The following is a 24,077-nucleotide window of genomic DNA, read 5'->3' on the forward strand; positions in this document are numbered from 1 at the left end:
GGGGTGACAAAATCGCGAGCATGGATGTTTCTCGCTAATCCTTGTTCAGTATGTGTTATGTACTTGTCATGGAAGGTTTCGTCGTTTGCCTTTAATTTATATGCTTATAAATTGAATAAATTTATCAATTTATAAATTGATATGCTTACAAAAGTGATAAATCTACCATTTTGCAGTGTAAAACAGACTTTTTCGAGTGTGTTAACGGAAGAAAGTGACTTTATTTGGACACGTTCTTTCTAACCCGTACAAAAATATGGCTACGAATAACAAGGGAATGTGAAATTTGAAAATATCAAAGAAGGTGATGACATTAGCGAATAAAATTGAGTTATTAGACAAAATTTCTAATGGTGAAAGTGTCTCCTCAGTGGCAAAACATTATGAAATCAATGAGTCAACGGTACGATCAATCAAGAAATCGGAAGCAAAAATCCGCAGTAATGTCCGTGAAAACGTGCTAATTTCTTCAAAAATTTGCTCTGTAACTCGATGTTAAATTAGAAAATATGGAATAAGGCTTTAAATCTGTGGATAGAAGACCGAACTCAAAATAAAATTCCGTTAAGTTCACTCATCATTCGTGAAAATGCAAAACTCCTTTATCAACACTTTAGCGAAACTGGTGATAGCACTGGCGATACGTTTTTTAGCTAGCAAAGGCACAGTTTGAAATTTCTGATAAATATTACATTTAATATTAAATTGTTTCTTATTTTCATTTCGATGCCATATGCTTGCATTTCACTATGTATACTGTATGTACATAGTCATATTATGAAGGAAACAAAATTTTAGACTAGTTTTTCTTATATATTTCATACTTTGGAATGGAACCCCTTTATTACTATGGGAGCCATAACTCAGTATTCGCGGCATTTCTCAGGAACGTAACCCCCGCGAATAGTGGGGGTTTACTGTACTGGTATTTTGGTATTTTTAATTTATGAAATTGGTGTTCTAGAAAAAAAAAAGAAGAAGAAAAAAATCTTTTCGCAATAGATTTTGATGACAATTAGGTGCAATAAAGTAAGGAAAAGACAAGTGATTTAAAACTTGAATTCATGTTTTAAATCAAACTTTTATTACAATAATAAATATTCTAACAAAAAATTATTAAACATACAGTTATTATAAAAAAAAAATATATACATATTGAAACTGCAAATTTGGTTATGTCTAAGCAACCACACTACCTGTTCGAATAAAGAAAGCTCTTAAAGAAACATAAGCAATCAATACTGTTATCGATTAAATGTGTTGTGTGTTTAAATAGTGTTTTTCGATTTGTACAGAGTGAATAGCTGTTTGGAAGAACAAATTTGCAAATTTGGTTATGTCTAAGCAACCACACTACCTGTTCGAATAAAGCAAGCTCTTAAAGAAACATAAGCAATCAATACTGTTATCGATTAAATGTGTTGTGTGTTTAAATAGTGTTTTTCGATTTGTACAGAGTGAATAGCTGTTTGGAAGAAAAGTAACGCCAAGAGCGAAAGAGAAAACCAAGTGTTTTAGATGCAGTGGAAGCAATATTTGTAATGTGCTTGTGCCAAGAGAGATTATAAGTCAGGGCAATCCCCAAGAGAGATATATCAAATTGCCTAGAAATTGGAGTGTCACCAAAGATAAGTATAGGAGCAGAAGAATCCTTTTTGCAAGATATAAGACAAGACTGAGTTTTAGAAGGGTTGAAATCAACTAAGTTGTCTTTGCCCCACTGGAGGATTACCTGGAGATCAGCATTTAAGGAATCGGTAGCAAATTTTCGAGAAGTTGAAGCTGATTGAGCAGTACAAGGTTTCTCAAAATGGAAAGTGGAATCCAATGTGCTATCATCGGCAAAACTATGGATAGAATTTCCAGTCATTGGAAGAAGGTCATTAATATACAAGAGGAAAAGAGTGAGGGAAAGGACTGAACCTTGGGGGGACACCAGCAATAGTGGAGAAGTTAGAAGACAGAGAGCCATCTACCATCACCCTCAGTGAGCGATCAGAGAGAAAACTGGAAAACCATAAGAGCTTGTTTAGAAGACCTTTATGCCAAACATGATCAAAAGCCTTTGAGATGTCAAGAGTAACTGCTTGTGTTTCACCAAAAGTTTCCATTGAATTTGTCCATAAATCAGTAACATAAGAAAGAATATCACCAGTGGATCGACATTAACGGAATCCATACTGGCAATCTTTGATCAGATGGAAGGTTTCTAGGTAGTTTTAAGAGTTGGCGGTTAATTGATTTCTCCATTATTTTAGAAAGAGTAGAAGTAATTTCAATGGGATGATAATTGGATAGGAGGGATTTGTCACCCTTTTTAGGAACTGGCTGGATATGAGCAAATTTTCAAGCAGAAGAAAAAACACCTTTGGAATAAGAAAGCAAAAAAAGGCAGCAAAGAACAGTAGTAAGTTCAGGAGCACAGATTTTGAGAACAAGTGGAGAAATACCATCAGGACCTAGAGCTTTCTTTGCATCAAGATTTGTCAAAATCCTTCTGATATCCTTTTGACGGAAGACCACAGGAGGCATTGAATGGAGCGTGTTCGGAATGGTTGGAGGTGTTTTACCAAGATCATTAATAACACGAGTTGGAACAAAAATGGGATGCTAGCAGGACAGTTTTAACCTTGGCTGAAGTGATAACAGAACCATCTGGTTTTGACAGAGGTGGGAGCAGAGATGGGCAAACATTGCGGCCGATAGCTTTGGCAAGAGACCAGAATGCTCGGCTAACATTAGGGCAAGAAGCAAGTTTTCTACTCTTAGTTTGTTCAAAATCTAGTTGAAGAAAACCAAGATCGATAAACCCAGAGGGGATTGTGCTATCATCGGCAAAATAACTGCTTTACAATTGTTTCGAGCTTTGGTGTAGGCAGAAAATGAAACTGAAGAATTGGAAACAAGCCAATTACGATATGCAACATTCTTCTCTTGAACAGCCTTAGCACATTTATTGGAAAACCAAGGTTTAGATAAAGGACAAGATTTTAAAGTGGAGTGTGGAATAAATGATTTCATTCCTACAAGAATAATTTCACTGACACAATCTGAGCAAACACATTGACATCCGAAGTTTTGAAACAGTAATCCGACCAAGGAAAAGAAGAAAATAAATCTCGCAGGTCATCCCATTTTGCATTCTTGTAATGCCAAACAATACGAGGTTGGGAATAGCCATGAGATAATGGCTCCATTGGAGAAGAGACAATCACCAAGTTGTGATCTGAGGTGCCTAAATGACCACTCACTTCGACCATGTACTTAAAAGGGTTGTTTGTGAGAAAAAGATCAAGTCTGTTGACTGTATGGTTAGGATTGTCCAGTATTCTTGTAGGTAAATGAACAATCTGTGCAAGGTAATTAGTAATTGCAAAAGCTTCAGCATCTCGACCAGCTGGGTCAGTGTGACTAGAAAACGGAAGCTAGCTGGTGTTGTGAACATTAAAATCACCAAGGAAAATTACCTCACTGTTAGGAAAGTTGGACTGGAGAAAGTCAAGTTGCAAAGGGAGGAAGTCAAAGAGCTCCAAGTGATTAGTGGAGTTGGGAGAATGGTAGAGTTAACAGATGAATTTGACACGAGGTAGAGAGATTTTAAGCCAGAGAAGATCGAAAAGAGGAGATTCCAAATTACCAAGTCTCTGACAAGGAATATCGGAATGGACATATGCACAAGTACAACCTTTGAGGTGAAACGAATCATACAGCAAATAATTTGGGCAACTGAGATGTAGTTGAATCAACCGATAACTGAAATTCTGTCATAAAAAGTACATGGGGTTTGGCAGACTGCAAGTGGAAATGGACATTATTTGGCAATTCATGGTGTATTCAATAGTAAGAAAAAGTGGGGGGGGGGGGGACTGCTATATGAAGTAATGAAATCTTTGGATATTGCGTACACATTGTAAGAAAATATGTTCAGTTCCTTGACATAACATGGTGTAGAGAATGCCCTCCCCCATACACATTACTTGGACCCCCTCCAGTCACTATCTGGTAGGGGAGGTTTCCGGATCAGCCCTAGCTGATCCGGAAACTTTAGGAGGAAACCCTAGCCTGATCCGGAAACCTCCTTAAGAGTTACCAATAGGTTCGGTCCAGTGTACTAACTAGCGGCCGGCCTGCAAACACCATTTTAGGGCTGTACCCTTGAAATGTAAGGAAGATTGGATCTCACCATAATGTCCATCATCACCTCAAAAGTCATCAGTCATTCTGCATGATGGAAGAGATAGGGAAGTGTTGACAGGAACTTAGCTCTGGAGACTAAACATGGGTTCCACCACTTCAAGCGTCCAATAAGGAGTTCAACTAAACCCAGTACTGGAGGAAAGGGACGGGTGTTACAATACGGTCAGACATGAAATTCTCTGAGCATTGTAAACAGGTTGCAAGGAAGGCCCATGGTGTCCTCGATGATCTATCGAACTTTTGCAAGTAGAGATAGGGACGTTATAATCCCATTATATAATGCTTTTGTTAGACCATACTTGGAATACTGTGTTCAAGTATGGAGACTGCACTTAAAGAAAGACATCGAGCTTCTTGAAAGGATGCAAAGATGGGTAACTCGCCTGGTAAGATCATCAAAAGGGCTTCTTTATGAAGAATGACTTCGAATATGTGGGTTGCAGAGTTTGGAAACTAAACACCTTAGCGGAGATTTGATTGAGGTATTTAAGGCTCTGAGAGGCATCAGTAAAATGAATGAGGACGAAATTTACAAGATTATAAATGATGCTAGAACTAGTGGACATAAATTCAAGTTACGGGGGGAAATGTTTAGATTGGACTGCAGGAAGTTTTATTTTAGCCAGCGAGTTATAAATTACTGGAATAAGTTGCCTACATGTGTGGTAGAGGCTGACAGTTTGGGGAAATTCAAATGTCATCTGGATAGTACCTTTGGGTCAGGGAAGAACATAGGATGATAGGTTTAATTTCCTTTTCTTTTATTAATTATTATTATTTATTTATTTACTTTTTTTTTTTTTTATCATTGTTTTATTCAGGGTTTTTTTTTTTTTTTTTGGCTGGTGCAGCATAAGCCATAGGCTTTCTTGCACCATGTGGCCATTACTAATACTAATAAGAAACGTGGTGGTATTGCACCGGTTGATGAGTGTTATCTACTACCTAGTCTGGTGTGTTTTCTGAGCAACACTTCTTGCTCAGACAACACTAGGCATCAGATTTAAATTGAGGAAGGATGGTTGCAGAATAGATGTGTTGAAATTTGCTTTAAGCAGTGTGTACTTGATTGTTTGAAGAATCTTCCATTTGGTGTTGTGAAGTGGGTACTTTGAATAAATTTACAGAAGAACTAGGTGGGATGATAGGTAATACAGGAAGGTTTTTTTTTTGATTGATTCTGTATGAGTTTGCTTTCCTGCATAATTTGCACCGCTAATTCTACTCTGCTCTCTTCGTGTCCCCATATTGACTACAATCCCCTCTCGGTTTATCGATCTTGGTTTTCTTCAATTTCCCTCTGGGTTTCCTCCCTACTTTTCCCGCCATTAATTTCTCATCTCATAACACTTGTCCATTCCAATTTTTCTTCCACCATGAGATTATTTCAGTAAAACATCTCTTCTCACCCACCCTTCTCAAAACCTCATTTCTCACCTTTTTAACCATTCTGTCTTTTCCATCCTCTTTCATTGCCACCTCTCATATTCTTAAGGGAAAATCATATTTAACTAACAGTTGTTTCAACACTGTTAGTCATGATATAGGGAAAAATTTCAACATAGTTTATTTGGATTTTTGCAATTCATTTGACTTATTTGTTATGAGAGGTTACTGTATAATCTGCATCGTGTTGGGATTACAGGCAAGATTCTAAGATGAATCGCGATTCATCTTAGAATCTTGACAGGAGGCAAAGGTTTATTGTTAATGGATATTCTTCATGTGGGTGTAACAACAGAAGTGGCATCCGCTAACGATCGTTTCTTGGACCACTGTTGTTTCCAATTTTCATAAACATAATTGATGGGGGATAGAGTGCAATGTCAAAATTTGTAGATGATGTATATATTGGGAGAATAATAATCAGTGCCAGGCAGTGCTCTTTCAGGGTGACTTGGACAGGCTTCAAGGATGGTCTGTAAAGTGCCAGTTATGTTTTAATTCAGCAAAATGCAAGGCTTACACTTGGGGAATAACAACCTCAGAATAACTTTTAGTCTTAGTAGGCATATGGTGCAAGAAAGCAAGCTTATACAGCATCATCCAGGAAGAACGGGGAAAATAAAAGCTCCCCATTTCACCCATCCATTTGCTCCAAAACTTATACACTTGATGGGGTTGAATTAAAAACAATAGAGGAAGAAAGAGTTATCGTACAAGCAATGATCTAGGAGTTATGATACAGGTGGATAGGAAACAGGAAATCCCATATGATGTCATTGCTGATTTATCAAACAACAGCCTGGAGAGATAGGGAGATCATAATCTCACTGTATGAGGCAATTGTAAGACGGCCCTTGGAATACTGTATCAGAGTACAGAAATCTCATCTAAAAAATGTCACTTTCCTCTACACATCCCTTCAATGTTAGTAACTCATTGACTTATGTGATCTTATAAAAAAAAATGCCCTTCGAGGTGTATGCAAGTTAATTTGATCCATATCTTGAATATTTTAAATTAATATTTACGTTATATTTTAAATGTGAATTTTTATTTATTTGCAACAATACTCACTTTACAAAAAAAAAAAAAAAAAAAAAAAAGCTGTCAACAGTAATACATATACCAGTTAATACAGTATACAAAATACATATTTTAATTAATAAACAAGATATTATATAATTTTAATTGTATATTATTCATAATTTTGTTTGTATATTATTAATAAACAAAATAAGTTCCAGAACTGAATTTGTTAAAAATATCTGAATGTTAATTAAGAAAAACTTTTTTATTTTTTAACCTAGAGTGATTAAAATTTTTACAGTATAAGGTGGGTCGTTTTCACAATACACAACAGATTATTTTTATCAATAGTTGATGGAAAATAATTTAATGTCATTATTTTTTATAATGCTACTTTTTGAATAAAGATATGTAAAATTTAACTTTTTTTTATTGAAGAAATCTTCCTCGGAGACTATAGAAATGATTGGTCGAACATAATACAATAAAAACACTTTATCAAGAAGTGTTACATTTGAATGATTAAAACACTCCAAAGATGAATGCAATATCATTGAAGATTTTGCAATGTATAGAGAACCTTACATATCAACAATTGTTGAACTTGTCTCCTGTCTTAAAGGAATTATTCACGCTGACTGTAAATAACAACAGCAGACAGTTTCTCAAAATTGAAAACAGCTGTTAAACTTTCAGAAGTAGTCAAAATTTATGTTCGTGATTCAGGATTTCTTAAAACAGGAGATGAAATGTGGTATTATCTTTACAACCCACATAAAAAATGTGGGTTGTAAAGATAATACCACATTCCCTCGGATTGAATGACTGTCTCTTGTGTCTCCTAGGAAGAAAAATATTCAGATTGACAGATCTTGTGGTTAAGTTATGCTAGAATTATTATTTGACTGTAAAGGCAAAATACACCATGAATTCATACCTGGAGATATTAGTATTAGTAAGGCCAAATAATGCAAGGAAGCAGACTTTCTCTTCATCAACAGAAAAAAATAATAATAATAATAAACAGAATATCCACAGTATTCCCATTCCAACAAAATAAACATCCAGTTCTGTTTTGAAATTTAGCCAAACTCACTGTCTTTGCCACTTTGGGTAGTGGCATTCCAGTGTTCAGCAATCCACTGCTCATAGGTGAACTTCATGAGATCAAATCTTCTGTTATTCCCTGAGCTTTTTTGTGTCCCCTAGATTTTTCCCTCATCTACAGGGAGACAGCCCTTCCCTTGTTCATTTTACTCGATCCCTTCAGTGCCATATGCAGCTCATTTAGATCTCCCGTTATATGTCTAGTTGTCAAACTTTGCAGTCAACACCATCTCAGTCATTTTACATTTGTGCATTGCTTTGCACTCATCACTAATCTGTTTGCGTTTCTCTGAACCTTCTTCAGAACTTCTGCCTTTTTTAGGTACAGCCTCCAGAACTGCAATGATGTGTAATGTAAATTTAAATACTAATTAAAACACTAGGGTTAGTGTTTACTTAACTGTAGCATTTATGGTTTGTGTTCTTTTTCTCACACATTTACACTTTCATTCATTCTTCTAGCTTTCATTTCATTTATTCGACTCTTGCTTTCTGCACTGCACTCTCTGGGCACCTCAATTTACTGTAATTCTTCAGGTGTGGTGCAGGCCTAGCCGCAAGTTTTTTGCAGGCCAGGGGAGAATGCAGTGTTTGTGTGGTTAGTAAATGTTTGTTAGTATATATATAAAGTAATGTAAGTTAGTCCCAATCTCGTCCAACCACATTTGCTCTTCCATTCCCATTCCCTTTTACCATAATTGTTAGTTCACTCAGTGCACTTTAGTGTTGTGAGTCACGGTCAGTTGGCAAGTGACCGCCAGCTCCAACCTGTAGTGAATCATATTCTGACAGAGCAGTTCCGGCTTGATTAAGCATGCACAACACTCACTGTATCTGCCAGTCTATACAAAGGGTACTAGGAAAGTTTTGCAATATGACGTAACAATGAATCACAGGAAGCTGCTTGTTGCTGCATGTTGAGACATGTTCATACGTGCATAGTAGCCGCCGCGCCAAGTCGATGGGCTCAGTTATTCATTAGTAGTGAGAGTGTAAAGTGCTTGCGATGGCATCGTGGTCACGAAATGAGATAAGGACAGTTATAATTTCGTGCGTGGTTCAACCACGCACGAAATTATACCGCAAAACGAAATCATCTTGCACTAGATGATGATTGTCCACATCGTACAACGATATTCAGGTGGTATAGAGAATTCCAAAGGGGAAATTTCACTCTGGAGGATTCTGAGAGGCCGGGAAGGCCACGAACGTCAGTTACGGAGGAAAACGTTACTGCTGTGAGGAAAATGCTTGACGAAAACAGGCGAGTGACCTACCAACAGATAGAGGATACTTTGGGCCTAAATGCACCAGCAATTCGTTCGATTCTGCAAGATCATTTGCACGTGAAGAAACTTTGTTCTCTCTGGGTGCCGCATCAACTGACTGAAGAGCAGATGACACGACGTGTGACTTGGTGCCGGGAGATGTTAAAAAAGTTTGATAAGGGACAATCTCGGTATGTGAACAACATCGTGACAGGTGACGAGACTTGGCTGTACTATTACGATCTGCCGACCAAGGCTCAAAACAAAGTTTGGGTCTTTGATGATGACGACACACCCGTAATTGTCAGAAAATCCCGATCTGTAAAGAAGAAAATGATAGCTGTATTTTTCAAATCGAGTGGAATTGTGGAACGTGTCGTTTTGGACACGCAGAAGACAGTCACAGCTAAGTGGTATACTGAACAATGCCTGCCTAAAGTCATTGGATCTATGAAGAACCTGCGGCCAAAGTCAAGAATGGACACCTGGTACCTCCATCACGAAAATGCTCCAGCTCACCGCGGCAAAGCCTGCACCGAATATTTGACCACGACAGGACTGAAACTTCTCGAGCACCCTCCCTACAGTCCAGACCTTGCTCCCTGCGACTTTGCACTGTTCCCGCATGTGAAAATGAAGCTAAAAGGGAGGCGGTTTTCCAGTGATGAGGACCTTCTACGGGCTTGGACAACGAGTGTGCTTTACTCCCTAGTGAAACTTGGCAGAACTGGTTTAAAGATTGGTTTCGGAGGATGGAGAGGTGTATTGAATGTAGAGGAAATTACTTTGAAAAAATTAAATAAACAAAGCTGTATTGCAAAACTTTCCTAGTACCCTTTGTATACTGGCAATGTACTACGTATTCGCAGTATTTTATTATTTTTTTTCCCATTTTCAGAAAGATTAAAAAACAATTTCCTGACTAGAGAAGAATTTGATTATGAAAATAAAATTAGATAATTATAAAAACAATGCATAGGATATATAGAAAACTCTTAGATAATTAGGAAATAGGTAATTATTAATTTTTAAGTATTATTTTCAGGTAATGTATTTTGTATTGCTTGAAAATAATAATGCAAGTATATTTTTGATTATTTGTATATATTTGTAATAATTTGTACACATCGCACATTGCAGTGTTACCAATTAAGAACTGACTATGCCGAATTGCCTCACCATATGCCTTTGTACCTAAATTTAATGGGTGTACAGGCCCATTCTGATTGTGATTTTTTTTTCCCCCCAGAAGGACCCTATGACAGAAAGGTAAGTGTCGCCCACAGAAAGAACCTTACAATTGATAGGCAAGTGTGTCTTATACATTAATTGATAACATTGCAAGGTGTGATGTGTACAATGGAACTTCTCTATTACGAACTTCTATGTAACGAATTTCTCTATATTATTAATTTTTTTGCAAAACATAGCTCATTGAAATGAAATTACATGTAAAATTAACCCCATATAGCGAAGTGTTAGTCTCTCTATAATGAATTTTTAAAAAAATTAGTAAAAGCATTTTTGAAGATTTTCAAGCATTTACTGCTAAACAGCCACTCAAATATACGGCCTCCTTCCCTCCGAAATTGCACATTACCATCTGGAATTAATCATCCTTTTAGTGAATACTTTTGGCCATTGACACCCTTAGGAGGGTCTTTGTTTCATTTTTGTTACAGTTATAAAACCAAATGGGTTTTCTTAAAAGTGGCCATAAACTTTACAAGTGCAATACATGGGCAACTCGTGAAGGACGATCACAATATGAGATACAGATGAAATGATGCTTTTCATGCTACTATCATAGTTTTTCTTTAAGAGTTGTCTATAGTGTATCTACCCGATATTATATAGATATAGAATCTTAAAATATTATGCCTAGTTGCATTTAGTTTTATTTAAATAATAGGGTAGATTTGTAAATTGATTTTGGCTAAGGGGAAAACGAAATTCACTGTGGTAAATCTTTAGCGTACTGCGGCAGCAATACATAGAATGCTGCCACAGTTGGTTTTTAGTAACGCCTACTGAGTGACATTCGCTTCTCACCTCAACCGTACCATATGACTTTCCTGTCAGTCATTATATGATACGTCTGTTCTCATCTAACTGGACTCCCAATAGACGGTTTTCATGAATTATTTTTTTATTTCGTTCTTTTAGAACAATTTGTCATCAATCACATAGGCTATATGCATATGCTGTTTTTTTTTTGGAAAGCAACATACAGCATACATTAACCATAAATTTTTCTATTGTGTATATATGAATGAAAGAAGAATTAAAGAAATTCCCAAAGTCGTATATTTCTTCAAAGTGATTGATAGCAAAAGTCACGTGATACTGTTGAATTGGCAAGTGAACGTCATTGAGTAGGTGGTACTAACAATTCACTATATGGCCAGTGCAGCGAAGTTTGTGGTGCGTGTATTGGCAAGAGCTGCAGTAGAGTAATTTTTACAGTTGCAGAAACAATGTCGAAGAGAAAGTGTTTAAGTATTAATGACAAAGTAAAGATTCTTCATGATATTGACCAGGGTTTTAAGAAAAAAGATATTGTACAGATATATGGCATACCTGCAAGCAGCTTATCTACGATTTCAAAAAATTGAGAATCAATTTTAAATACAAATTGAAGGAGGAGCAGAAAAGAAGCAAATTAAGTTGTGTATATACGAAGACGTTGATAAAGCTGTTCTAAAATGGGTGCAAATGATATGTGAAAAGAATATACCAATATTGGGTCCAATAATTAAGCAACAAGCTCTGAAAGTGAAAATTTATCTAGCCACCCAGTGTGAGCACTGGGTGGCTAGATAAATTTAAGAAGCGCCACAGAATTGTAGAAAAAGTTATTTGTGGAGAAAGTGTTAATGTAAGCGAAGAAGATTGCAACAGTTGGAGGAACAATACCTTAAAGAAGATTTTGGAAGAATATGAACCTAAGGATGTTTTTAATGCTGACGAAATGTGTTTATTCTTTAAATGTTTACCAAATAGAACACTTGCTTTTAAGGATGCGCCTCCGTAGCCAGGTGGGCAGGAGCAGCAGTGCGTAGCACACACTTGTTGATTAGACCGGGGTTCGAGCCCATGCCCACCAAATACGGAGGATGCGGAAAGGTCAGGGAATGACCACCGCATATCCCCGGAGCAATATGGCCACTAAGATAGCAACTAAGCTAATGCTTCTAAAAACCAAATAACAAACAAACAAGCTTTTAAGGATGATAAATGTTTTGGCGGAAAACAAAGCAAAGAAAGAATCACTGTGGTAATTGGAGCAAATATGACAGGAAGTGAAAAATTAAGACTTTTAGTCATTGGAAAGTCAAAAAACCCAAGATGTTTTAGAGGCACAAAATCTTTGGAAGTTGACTACACCTTTAATAAAAAGGCATGGATGACAAGTGATATCTTTGATGAGTGGATATTAAAACTAGACAAGCGTCTAACAAAAGAAAAAAGAAAAATCGTGTTGGTAACTGACAACTGTCCGGCACATCCTGCCAGTATTTCTGCCAAACTTAAAAGTGTGAAGTTGTTTTTACCACCAAACGTGACATCAAAACTCCAGCCAATGGACCAAGGCATTATTAAAAATTTTAAATTTCATTATCGAAAGAGAATAATAATGAAGATTGTCAATGTGTTATCAGAAAATAGAAATTTGGAGGTTACAATTAACCTTAGAGATTGCATCTCTGAACTGGCAAAAGTTTGGACAAACGATGTCACTGAATATACTATTCAAAATTGTTTTTAAAAAACGGAATTTGCATTGAATACAGAAGTCGAACAACAACTGGACAAGCAAGATGAACTGCCCCTTTCACAACTGAAAAACTTTTGAACATTATTAGAATCGTCTGGAAACATCGAAAATGAAATAACACTGGATAGTTATGTTTATGTAGATCAAGATCTGACTACAACAGAACATCCAAATGAAGATGAAATACTGCTGAACAGTGTCAGACGCAACCACGATCACGAAGGAACTAACAATGACGCCGAAGATGCATCAGAACCCGTAGAAAAGCCAACTCACGAAGAAATGATTAATGCTTTTAAAACGGTTCTTATGGGTCTACAGTTTTGGGAAAACGTTCACAAAACTGTGAGGTTTTGTGAAAGAACAAATGTGAGGTTTTCTTTGAGAATCAGACATTTTTTAATTGTACTATGCAAACGAAAATTACAGATTTTTTTAAATTTGTGATTTACCGGCCAAAATTGTGTAAACGTAATTTAAATAAGTGTTTTTGAAATAAAATACATTAAAAATAAATGTAAATTCATTTTCTAATTAAATAACAATTACTAATAAAAAAGATATTCTCTGTATAACGAAATTTCTCTATAAAGAATTTTTCCCCCCGCTGGATTTATTGAATTCGTTATAGGGAAGTTCGACTGTACATATATATAATCACAAAATATACTCATTATTATTTTCAGGCAGTACAAAATATATTACCTGAAAATAATAATTACCTATTTCCATTATTGTTTTTTATTCTTTCTGAAAACGAAAAAAAAAAAATAAAATAAATAAAATAATGCACATATGTAGTACATTGCCAGTATATAGTACAGCAGATATTGAGTGTTGCTCATGCTCCGTGACAGTTCCCAGCACATGGACTGGCAGAAATTGTGAGTGTCACGCATGCTCAGCCAAGTCGGAATTGCTCCATAACAATTCCCAGCACAGATTACTGCTGTATCTGCCAGTCTAATATTATTATTATTAGACTGACAGATAAAGTGAGTGTCACGCATGCTCAGCAAGTCAGAACTGCCCATCAGAATATGATTCACGACAGGTTGGAGCTGATGGTGGTGACTTATGGGCTGACCGTGACTCATGACACTAAAGTGCAGGATCACCGTTCTTTATTCACCTAACCATGAGCCACACGAATTTCATTTTTTCCTAAACTAAAGAACTCATGAAAGAAATATTTTTTAGTGAAGTAGTTATGGCAGCTTCAAGAAATGCAATTGGGATTTTTTTAAAAAAAAAATCTTTTGAGAAGCTTTTTTTGCAATTATACTATCAGTAGAAAATAATTCAGTGTGAATCTGTAAATATATTTATTTAAATAAAAATTTCAGTTCTGGAACTTCTCTATCCTGCTACATTTATTTACTCAGAAACCTTTTTCTTGATATTATGGCATGGTCCACTCAATTTAAGTAAATGTATATTTGAGTCTACTACTCTATGTTACATAACTTGGTGTCAACATTTTCTCTCTTTATGTCCTACATTTTAAATGGATAATGTAGGTCTTAAATAAATAAATCATTCTGCAGTTCAGCAGGGGACTGCAATGAGCATCTTTACCACTCTGTGGACTACATTATAATTAGATAATAATTTTGAAATTGAAAAGGGGAAACTGTATTTAAAGTTGGTTTTTATTAAATTTTTTTTTTTTATGTCTGGTATTTGTTTCTTTTAAATTTGTAGGAATTTTTCACCAGAAATGGACAAGCAAGGATGACTTTAATCTATACCCATACTTTTTTACACTTTAATATCATAAATTTCATAATATATTTTAATCTATTCTGCTTACTCTATTTATAGATTTTTCTGATTGCAAAAATTCTAATTCTTCAGAAAATCAAAAGTCTGTGGATCTGAAATCTGACCCTGTTAATGAGGTGTGTGATATATCAGTGAAGATAGCAGACCTTGGGAATGCCTGTTGGGTTGTAAGTAAATGCTGACTTTTATGTACATTATTTATCATTTCAGTGGTTTTTAGGCTTCACTACACTTATAATCTATTTGTAAATCTTCTTGGATATGATTTATATATTGATCATCCATTCAGGATATACAGGGAATCCCCAGTATCCGAGTATTCATTATCCAAGTCCCCGCAGTTACGAGGATTTGAAAATTGAAGAATTAAAGCTTTTTCCCTTGAGAAAATTGACCAAGCACTTGAATATTTTTTGTGAGAATGATCTTCTTCATGATTGTGCAACAAATGTTAAGTGCGAAGTTAAAGGCATAACTAAATGCTACGACACAATTTTATCAGAAAAAATAAGACAAAATAAAAACACGGACAACTTTGGATTCATACTTTATTGGTACAGCTGAAAAATAGTGTAACTTCAATAAACTATACTTAACCATACATTGTGTAACATATGATATGTTACACAATGTAATAAAATCTAATAAACAATCTAATAAAATGATTTTCTCATTTTTCAGTTCCTTCATCCATTTTTAAATACATAATAAATATTATATAATATATCTACTCACCCTTAACAATGAGTTGCCCATGTATTGCACTACCTCGAATAAGTAATGCTTCGCTTGCAATACCAGGGTACCTGCCCACCCACCGATGAAAAGCCAACTAGTTTTGAAATGGTGCCGTCTGGGTGGTGGCACCCACTGAGAATAAGTAACAATAGTCTTCTCTATTAATGAAGTGTTTCTTATTCGAGGTAGTGCAATACATGGGCAACTCGTTGTGAAGGATGAGCACAATATGAGATACAGATGAAATGATGCTTTTCACACTACTATCATAGTTTTTCTTTAAGAGTTGTCTATAGTGTATCTACCCGATATTATATAGATATAGAATCTTAAAATATTATGCCTAGTTGCATTTAGTTTTATTTAAATAATGAACATTAAGAAAATTGGTCCCTGTTTTAAGTGGAACTTTCTGGAACCAATTATCCTCAGATAATGACGATCCCCTGTACTTATAACTGGACCATTTAAAAGGTTATTCTCCAAAAAATCTAGTCATTCATCAGGAGTGATGCTAACAATGCTTGTTGTACTTCACTTTGAAATAACTGTTTGAAATATAATCTGGGTAATGATTATGTAATAAAAAAATTGATCATTTGTAAATTGTAAACTAGTTATTTTATAAATATAAATGTGAAATTTTATATACACATGTATTAAATCCTTTACTGCCTGAGATTGAGATTAATAATAATAAGGATCATACTCCAGAACAGGTTGACTAGAGGTGGGTGGGGAGGCTACAATAAAATAAAGAAAAATAACATAAAATCTCAGCGTTAGACAGCAGATTATGTGAGTTACAATGAAGATATCAAAATTACATGATAATAATTCAAAAATCATGAAAAATTGTCTTGATCATAATTGTTTATACTATAGGCTGAATTGCAAAACCAGAAATCAGGGTTAAGTTTACACCAGTTCACCGCATTTTGATGAATAAGGAGTCCATCTTCTTCAACCTGGTAAAATTGGGTTGAAGAATAGGTGCAGATCTTGTGTATCTAGGGAGAATTCTCCGATTCAGTAAGGTCCAAGTATCAAGAAAATTGCACTTTTCCACAAGCTGTTTCATTATGCAGGTGATGGCCTTTAGTTTCCAATGCACCTGAATTGGTGAGAGTAAACTTCTAGCCCAACGTCTAGGATAGCCCATCTTCACAGTGAGCTATTGGAGAACAAAATATATTTGACAGAGGTGATGGCAGATTTTGGATAAATGATGGAATGGAGGAGGAATATATAGAAAACTCTTAACATTGACCATTCTAAGAAGATATTAGGTTTGTAATCTATGTGAATGCCCAAAAAATTAACTCAATAAAATGAACAAGTGCTGACAGACAGCTCAATATAATATAGAAAAATCTGAATTGCTCAGTAGGCAAACTCAGAAATGTGATCGGTATCCCTACAACTAAATGGAACAATAACTGTAGAAAAATATATTTACATGAGTGAGTGCAGAAGTTAGAATTTTGACTGAAGAATGTATACAGAATGGCCAGAAAAAAATAAAAATAAAAATACTGACAAAGCATATTCCTGAGGAAGGCCCAGACTTAGTGAAGCAGATCCAAGAACTATTATCATATTAAAAAATTAGTTGCCCTGTAATTTATCAGAAATTGAAGAAGTTGTCATATTGGGCCGCATATGAAAGAGTGCTGTTCTTGTAAAGGTACAAGGCCATGGTTACCACCATGTCAAAGGCTGCCATAGTGTTAGTAAAATATTATTATAGATTGTTTCTTTCCAGGCATTAAAGACAGTTTATGTGAGATTAGTAAGCCAAGATAGGTGCATCTGGAAGGTATTCTGTAATGAATGGGCATTGGCCTCATGCTAAAAGATGAGATGGTAGTTCCTGTAACAAAATCTCATCCAGGATTTTGAGGAATAGAGATTGGCTAAAAATCCTGTGTTTTGAGGATTAAAACATTTAGGTACAGCTCTATACATTTTGTAACTTCAGCTAACAACATTACATAGAGAAACCAAGATGTCATAATATGAATACTTGTAATTTTTATGCAAAAGTTTGGGATGCCATCAGAACCTGGATGGCATCCCAAAAATTATATATATTTTTTAAAATTTTGAGTTAAAGGAGAAATAGGAAATTCACCAACTACGTCTGCCATTAGGATGAAAAGTCATAGTGAGAATTGAGGTACCTGGTCAGCCCATGATTCTACATTTGAATATCTTGAGCATGGAATGATTATGCTCTGAGGGCTTTTTTTTGCACTTTTTTCCCTTTGTGGTTATTTGTTCTAAAGCTTCGTTTTTTTTTTTTTTTTGGCTTGATTGCATGAACCTTCAGATATATTATTCTTATAGAACTTATGCACTTTCTGTTTAAATAATAACAACAAATGAGTATTTCACTATGGTTTACTTTGGCAGGAAATGCAGCAGATTTTTGACATGAGAAAGAATGCTAATGAGCAATCCAGAACCAGGCAGCTAATAAATCTGAAGACAAGTAGACTAAGGGAAAACAGTTCTTTTTTAATTTAACTGCAAAAATTTAAGAAGCCAAGGCATTCTTAAATTTTTTCAGTTCTTCATTTGAAGTCATGTTAGTTAGCATCAGGAATGTCTCACTTTTGAGCACGATGTTTCTACATGGTATTTTAGAACTGTACTCAGATAAAATGGCATGCAGCATGTCACTCATCAGTTTCATGTATGCATGCTCTATGTTAATAGTGTGATCAGCAAAACTTGTTAGTTTCATGAAACATTATGCTGCCAAGAATTATAAATAAAAACATTATTAATTTATCCTAATATTCCTAAACTAGCCAGAAGTAAGTTTCATTAAGATAAGTTACATAAGAGAAAGTAAGAAAGTTAGGTCCTTGAGGTTGTCACAGACATTCTCTCAGATTTGCCAGACAAGCTGCACTTGCTACCTGGGAGTCTAAAACGCTGATGGAACTGATATTCAGGTGACACTCGAGTCAAGTGGACCCAATTTCGGCAAAGTCCGGGCGGTCTGTGACAGCCAAATCCTCTGCTTGCACCTTCACGATGGTGGGACTGTTAGTAATGCTGGGTATAACCTCCATGCACAAGTACATGATGAGTGACCACCCAGGTGTGAACCAACGTAAGCAGGGGTTGAGATGTGGCGCCCACACCATATGGAGGAACGTCGCCCTCTATGTTACCAGGCAGTACTAGGTGGTAGATGACTCTCATCAACCGGTGCAATACCACCACTTTGCTTATTCGAGGGTTGAAGTGGTGGAACCCATGTTTAGTCTCTAGAGCTAAGTTCCTGTCAACCATTCCCCATCTCTTCCATCATGCAGTATGATTGATAACTTTTGAGGTTATGATGAACATCGTGGTGAGAGCCAATATTACTTACATTTCGAGGGTACAGCTTTAAAACGGTGTTTTAGAGCTGTACACCGACCCGGCTGGTCGAGATGCTGAGTCTTTTGCAATTACTAATGACCTTGCACAGATTGTTCATTTACCTACAAGAATACCGGACAATCCTAATCATACAGCCAATACGCTTGATCTTTTTCTCACAAACAACCCTTCTAAGTGCACGGTAGAAGTGAGAGGTCCTTTAGGCACTTCAGATCACAACTTGGTGATTGTCTCTTCTCCAATGGAGCCTTTATCTCATGGCTATTCTCAACCTCGTTTTGTTTGGCATTATAAGAATGCAAAATGGGATGACCTGCGAGATTTCTTCTTTTCCGTGGTCGGATTACTTTTTCAAAACTTCTGATGTCCACGTTTGCTCAGATCGTGTCAGTGAAATTATTCTTCCAGGAATGGAATCCTTTATACCACACTCCTCTTTAAAATCTCGTCCTTTATCTAAACCATGGTTATCCAATAAATGTGATAAGGCTGTTCAAGAGAAGAATGTTGCATATTGTAACTGGCTTGTTTCTAATTCTTCAGCTTCGTTTTCTGCCTACACCAAAGCTCACAACAATTGTAAAGCAGTTATTAATCAGTCCAAACTAGAGTTTGAACAGGCTAAGAGTAGAAAACTTGCTACTTGCCCTAATGGTAGCCGAGCATTTTGGTCTCTTGCCAAAGCTATTGGCCCCAACTTTTGCCCATCTCTGCTCCCACCTCTGTCCAAACCAGATGGTTCTGTTGTCACTTCAGCCAAGGATAAAGCTGACCTGCTAGCATCCCATTTTTCTTCCAAGTCATGTATTAATGATCTTGGTAAAACACCTCCCACCATTCCCAACACGCTCCATTCAATGCTTCCTGTGGTCTTCCATCAAAAGGATGTCAGAAGGATTCTGATGAATCTTGATGCTAAGAAAGCTCCAGGTCCTGATGGTATTTCTCCACTTGTTCTCAAAACCTGTGCTCCTGAACTTACTCCTATTCTATGCCGCCTTTTTTCCATTCTTATTCCAAAGGTGTTTTTCCTTCTGCTTGGAAATTTTCTCATATCCAGCCAGTTCCTAAAACGGATGACAAATCCCTCCCATCCAATTATCGTCCCATTGCAATTACTTCTACTACTCTTTCTAAAGTAATGGAGAAATCAATTAACCATCAACTCTTAAACTACCTCGAAACCTTCCATCTGATCAACGATCGCCAGTATGGATTCCTTCAGTGTCGATCCACTGGTGATATTCTGGCTTATGTTACCGATTTATGGACTAATTCAATGGAAAGGTTTGGTGAAACACAAGTAGTTCTTGATATCTCAAAGGCTTTCGATCGTGTTTGGCATAAAGGTCTTCTAAGCAAACTACAAAAAAAGATGGCAAACCATAAGATGAAAGTTTGTTTAGAAGACCTTTATGCCAAACACGATCGAAAGCCTTTGAGATATCAAGAACTTTTCATCTTATGGTTTGCCATCTTTTTTTGTAATTGGTTATCCAGTTTTCTCTCTGATCGCTCACTGAGGGTGATGGTAGATGGCTCTCTGTCTTCTAACTTCTCCACTAATGCCGGTGTCCCCCAAGGCTCAGTTGTTTCCCCAACTCTTTTCCTCTTGTATATTAATGACCTTCTTCCATTGACTGGAAATCCTATCCATAGTTTTGTTGATTATCGCACATTGCATTCCACTTTCCATTTTGAGAAACCTTGCCCTGCCCAATCAGCTTCAACTTCTCAAAAATCTGCTACCAATTCCTTAAATGCCGATCTTCAGGTAATTCTCCAGTGGGGCAAAGACAACTTAGTTGATTTCAATCCTTCTAAAACTCAGTCTTGTCTTATATCTCGTAAAAAGGATTCTTCTGCTCCTATGCTTATCTTTGGTGACACTCCAATCCATAGGCAAAATGATATACTGTATCTCTTTTGGGGATTACCCTGACTTCTAATCTCTCTTGGCACAAGCACATTACAAATATTGCTTAGTCTGCATCTAAAAAACTTTGTTTTCTCTTTCACTCTCAGCGTTACTTTTCTTCCAAACAGCTGTTCACTCTGTACAAATTGTAAATCTGCCCTATCATGCAATATTGTTCCCACATCTGGGGTGGTGCCCCCAAAACCTCTCTCAGGCTTCTTGATTCCATTCAGAAGAGGACAGTTAGGTTAATTAATGATTTATCTCTAACAGAGTCTCTCCACTCGCTCTCTCATAGACGTATTGTTTCTGCTGCATGCCTGTTCTACAGATACTTCCATGGGCAAAAGTATCATATCATATGTCCTTGTATCATATGTAAACTTGGGTATTAAACCTGACACACCTTCATCAATATCATGGACATATATAGAAAACAACAATGGGCCCAACACAGAATTGGCTTCTATAATTCCTGCTCTCTCTTTCAAAACAATCCAAACACGTGCGGCCACTAGCCAACATCCATTTACTGTCCATCTTCAAACTCACAGAACCAACTTTTCATCTTCCTCGTTTATTCATTCAACTGCCGTTTTCTGGAACAACCTTCCTTCATACGTATTTCCTGAAAATTACAGTCTACAGAAGTTCAAGTCCAATGTCAACAAATATCTTCTTTCATCTTCGCAACCTCCAACCCAAGCATGGTATTAAGTACTATAGGTTCTAATACCTCTCGTGTTTGGGGTTTACATAAAAAAAAAAAAAAAAAAAAAAGACATAAGGGAAAATGGGCAACTGATTGTCAGCGTCCCTAGTGGTAGCACAGAGTGTTGGGAGCTATTTCCTTCCATAAATCTGGTAACTTGGACCCTTTGATATTATAGTGTATCATCAGAAGTATTGCATCTTGGAAAAGTGTATCAGTTGCTATTGCCCCCATTCTAACTACTGATCCTCAAATAGGAGTGATAGCAAGCCTTTTACTCCTGCTTTTATTGCTCTTGGTAAAGTCACCATCCCAGACTTTTAGTTTCATATAATATTTTTAAAATTGTTATTTCTATAAACTGCAATATTTATTGCAAAAGCCACTGAGTGAACCCCACAGTGGAGTTTATCATGTTCTTTTTGATTTATAAATACCAGTTATTTTTCCTCATGATTCTCTACAAGGGTATTTGACTTCTCTTTAGCTATAACAAGATGCCTGCCATGAATAGTGGAAGCCACTGACAGCTAACATCAAATTTGTCATGTAAGATCTGTGGCGGAGTTTTTTGTAGTGGTAAGAGCATCTTTTCATGAGTATAGAGAGCAAGAAAGACAGCCTAGCTGTCAGTCATGATAACTGAATGTCAGCAAAAGCTAGCCTATATCACATGTCCAGTCATGCAAGATAAATGGCAAAGTTTTCCATAGCAGTAAAAGGGTTGCTTACTTTTCCATATCCTAACTTATCTTAACAAAATTAAGTCTGCTGCTTAGGTTATGAAAAATGATAATAAATTACTAAAGATTTTCTCTAATTTGCAGTTAAAGGAAAACAAACAAACAATAAGACAAATTTTATTTCGTTATTTATGTCAGGAGTGTCAATTTTTTTATAGTAAATATTTTTTTTTTGTTTAAAAAATATGAAAGTGATGGGTAAATGCGAAAGAGCTGTGCTTTCAGTTGAACAAAAACTCAGAATTATTCAAAAGTTTGAAAAAAGTGCATCCATTAAATCTTTAATGAATCATAATGTTGGTGACCAAACCATACATGACATCATAAAAAAATAAAGGGAAACTATTAGATTTTGCTGGCACATCTGATAGCGTTAAAGGTATAAATATCAGAAAAACGATGAAACAGTGTACATAAGAGGACCTCAACAGGGCAGTAGTGTTGTGGTTTAGCCAACAAAGAGCAAACAATGTAGCATTCTAGTCTCTGGCAGCCAAGGCAAAATATTTTTTCTACGAATTAAAATTGCAGTGTGATTTTAACTCTTCTTCTGGGTAGTTTACATGGTTTAAACAGAGACACTGCATTCATCAGATTGCCATTCAAAGGTAAAAATTAAGTAGTGATGCTCTGGCTGCACAAGAATTCACCCGTGAGTTTCAAAAATTAATTGAAACCAATGAACTTGTGCCAGAGCAAATTCACAATTCCAATAAAACAGGATTGTATGGGAAATGTCTTCCGTCAAAAACTTTGGCTTACAAAACCAAGGTAAATGCTCCAAGGCATAAAATGCAAAAGCAAAGATTGACAGTTCTTTGCACTAATGCTGCTGGGTCTCATTCTTTTAAACTTTGCATAATTGAAACTGCAAAAAAATCACTGACTTTCTTGAGTACTATTTCATTATCAAATTTACCTGTTGATTACTACAATAATAAGTCATCCGGGATAGACATGTAGATATTTTCCAGTTTGTTTAGAGCTAAATTTATGCCTTCAGTTCACCAACATCTGGCATCACTGGGCTTGCCACAGAAAGTTGGCTTGCTGTTAGACAATACACCAAGTCATCATAAGGAGGAAATTCTAAAATCAAACAGAAATAGTTTCGTAAAATATTTACCCCCAATGTGACAGCTTTAATACAACCTATGGTTCAAAGTATCATCCAACAAATTAGCATTATTAGTGGCATATCATGCAAGCAAGTAAGTTTATACAGTATCAGGGGGGGAACCCCTTCCCATTTTCTCCAAAAGTTTGTCCAGTTCATGACAGATAGAAGTTTGTTCCAGCAATCAACCACTCGCTGAATAAAGGCAAATTTCTGCACATGTATTTTGCAACTGTCTTTCCTCAATTTGAATTTATGCCCCCTCAAATGCAAAATCTGAGCAAGAGGAAGAATTCCATCAGCATTGAGCTTGCTCAAACCATTCAAAGTGTTAAACACCTCAATCAGATCACCTCACAGGTGCCTAGTCTCCAGACGCTGCAAATTGCAGAACTTAAGCTTTTCTTGTTAAAAGCACCCCTTCGTTCTCCTCACCAATCTTGTTGCTGTTCTCTGTACTCATTCTGTCATCTCTACATTCTTCCTAAAATTAGGCCTCCAGACCTGTATGCTGTACTCAGGGTGCGGTCTCATCATTGATTATTTCCTTATACAAAGGGATAATCACCTTATCCCTGCTAGCAAAATTCCTGTATATCATTGACAAGACCTCATGAGCTACTCTGACAGCCTGTCTACACTGCTCTAAAAGCTTCATATCTGGCAGCATAATTATCTCTAGGTGTTTTACATTCTCCACTACCCCGAGTGTAGTACCGCAGAGTTGGTACTGTGTGTAATACCTGAGCATTTGTTGTACTGTGCATTTGGTTACTTCTACTCCTATACAGTACTTTGAATTTGTCAATGTTAAACATCAATTGCCGCCTCTCATCCCATCTT

General features: G+C 36.3%; 1 protein-coding gene across 1 annotated transcript in view; it reads left to right on the forward strand.

Moving 5' to 3' along the window:
* Nucleotides 1-24,077, forward strand: part of LOC150086288 (SRSF protein kinase 3-like) — a 406,569-nt gene that overhangs the window by 204,337 nt on the left and 178,155 nt on the right. Inside the window, exon 12 of the mRNA XM_090374450.1 lies at nucleotides 14,680-14,774. Coding sequence (XP_090230576.1) covers nucleotides 14,680-14,774 — 95 coding nt within the window. The remainder of the gene's footprint in view (nucleotides 1-14,679; nucleotides 14,775-24,077) is intronic.

Source organism: Mastigoproctus giganteus, chromosome 5 (assembly GCF_048544385.1).
Source record: "Mastigoproctus giganteus isolate SK-2022 chromosome 5, ASM4854438v1, whole genome shotgun sequence".
NCBI classification, from domain to species: Eukaryota; Metazoa; Arthropoda; class Arachnida; order Uropygi; family Thelyphonidae; genus Mastigoproctus; species Mastigoproctus giganteus.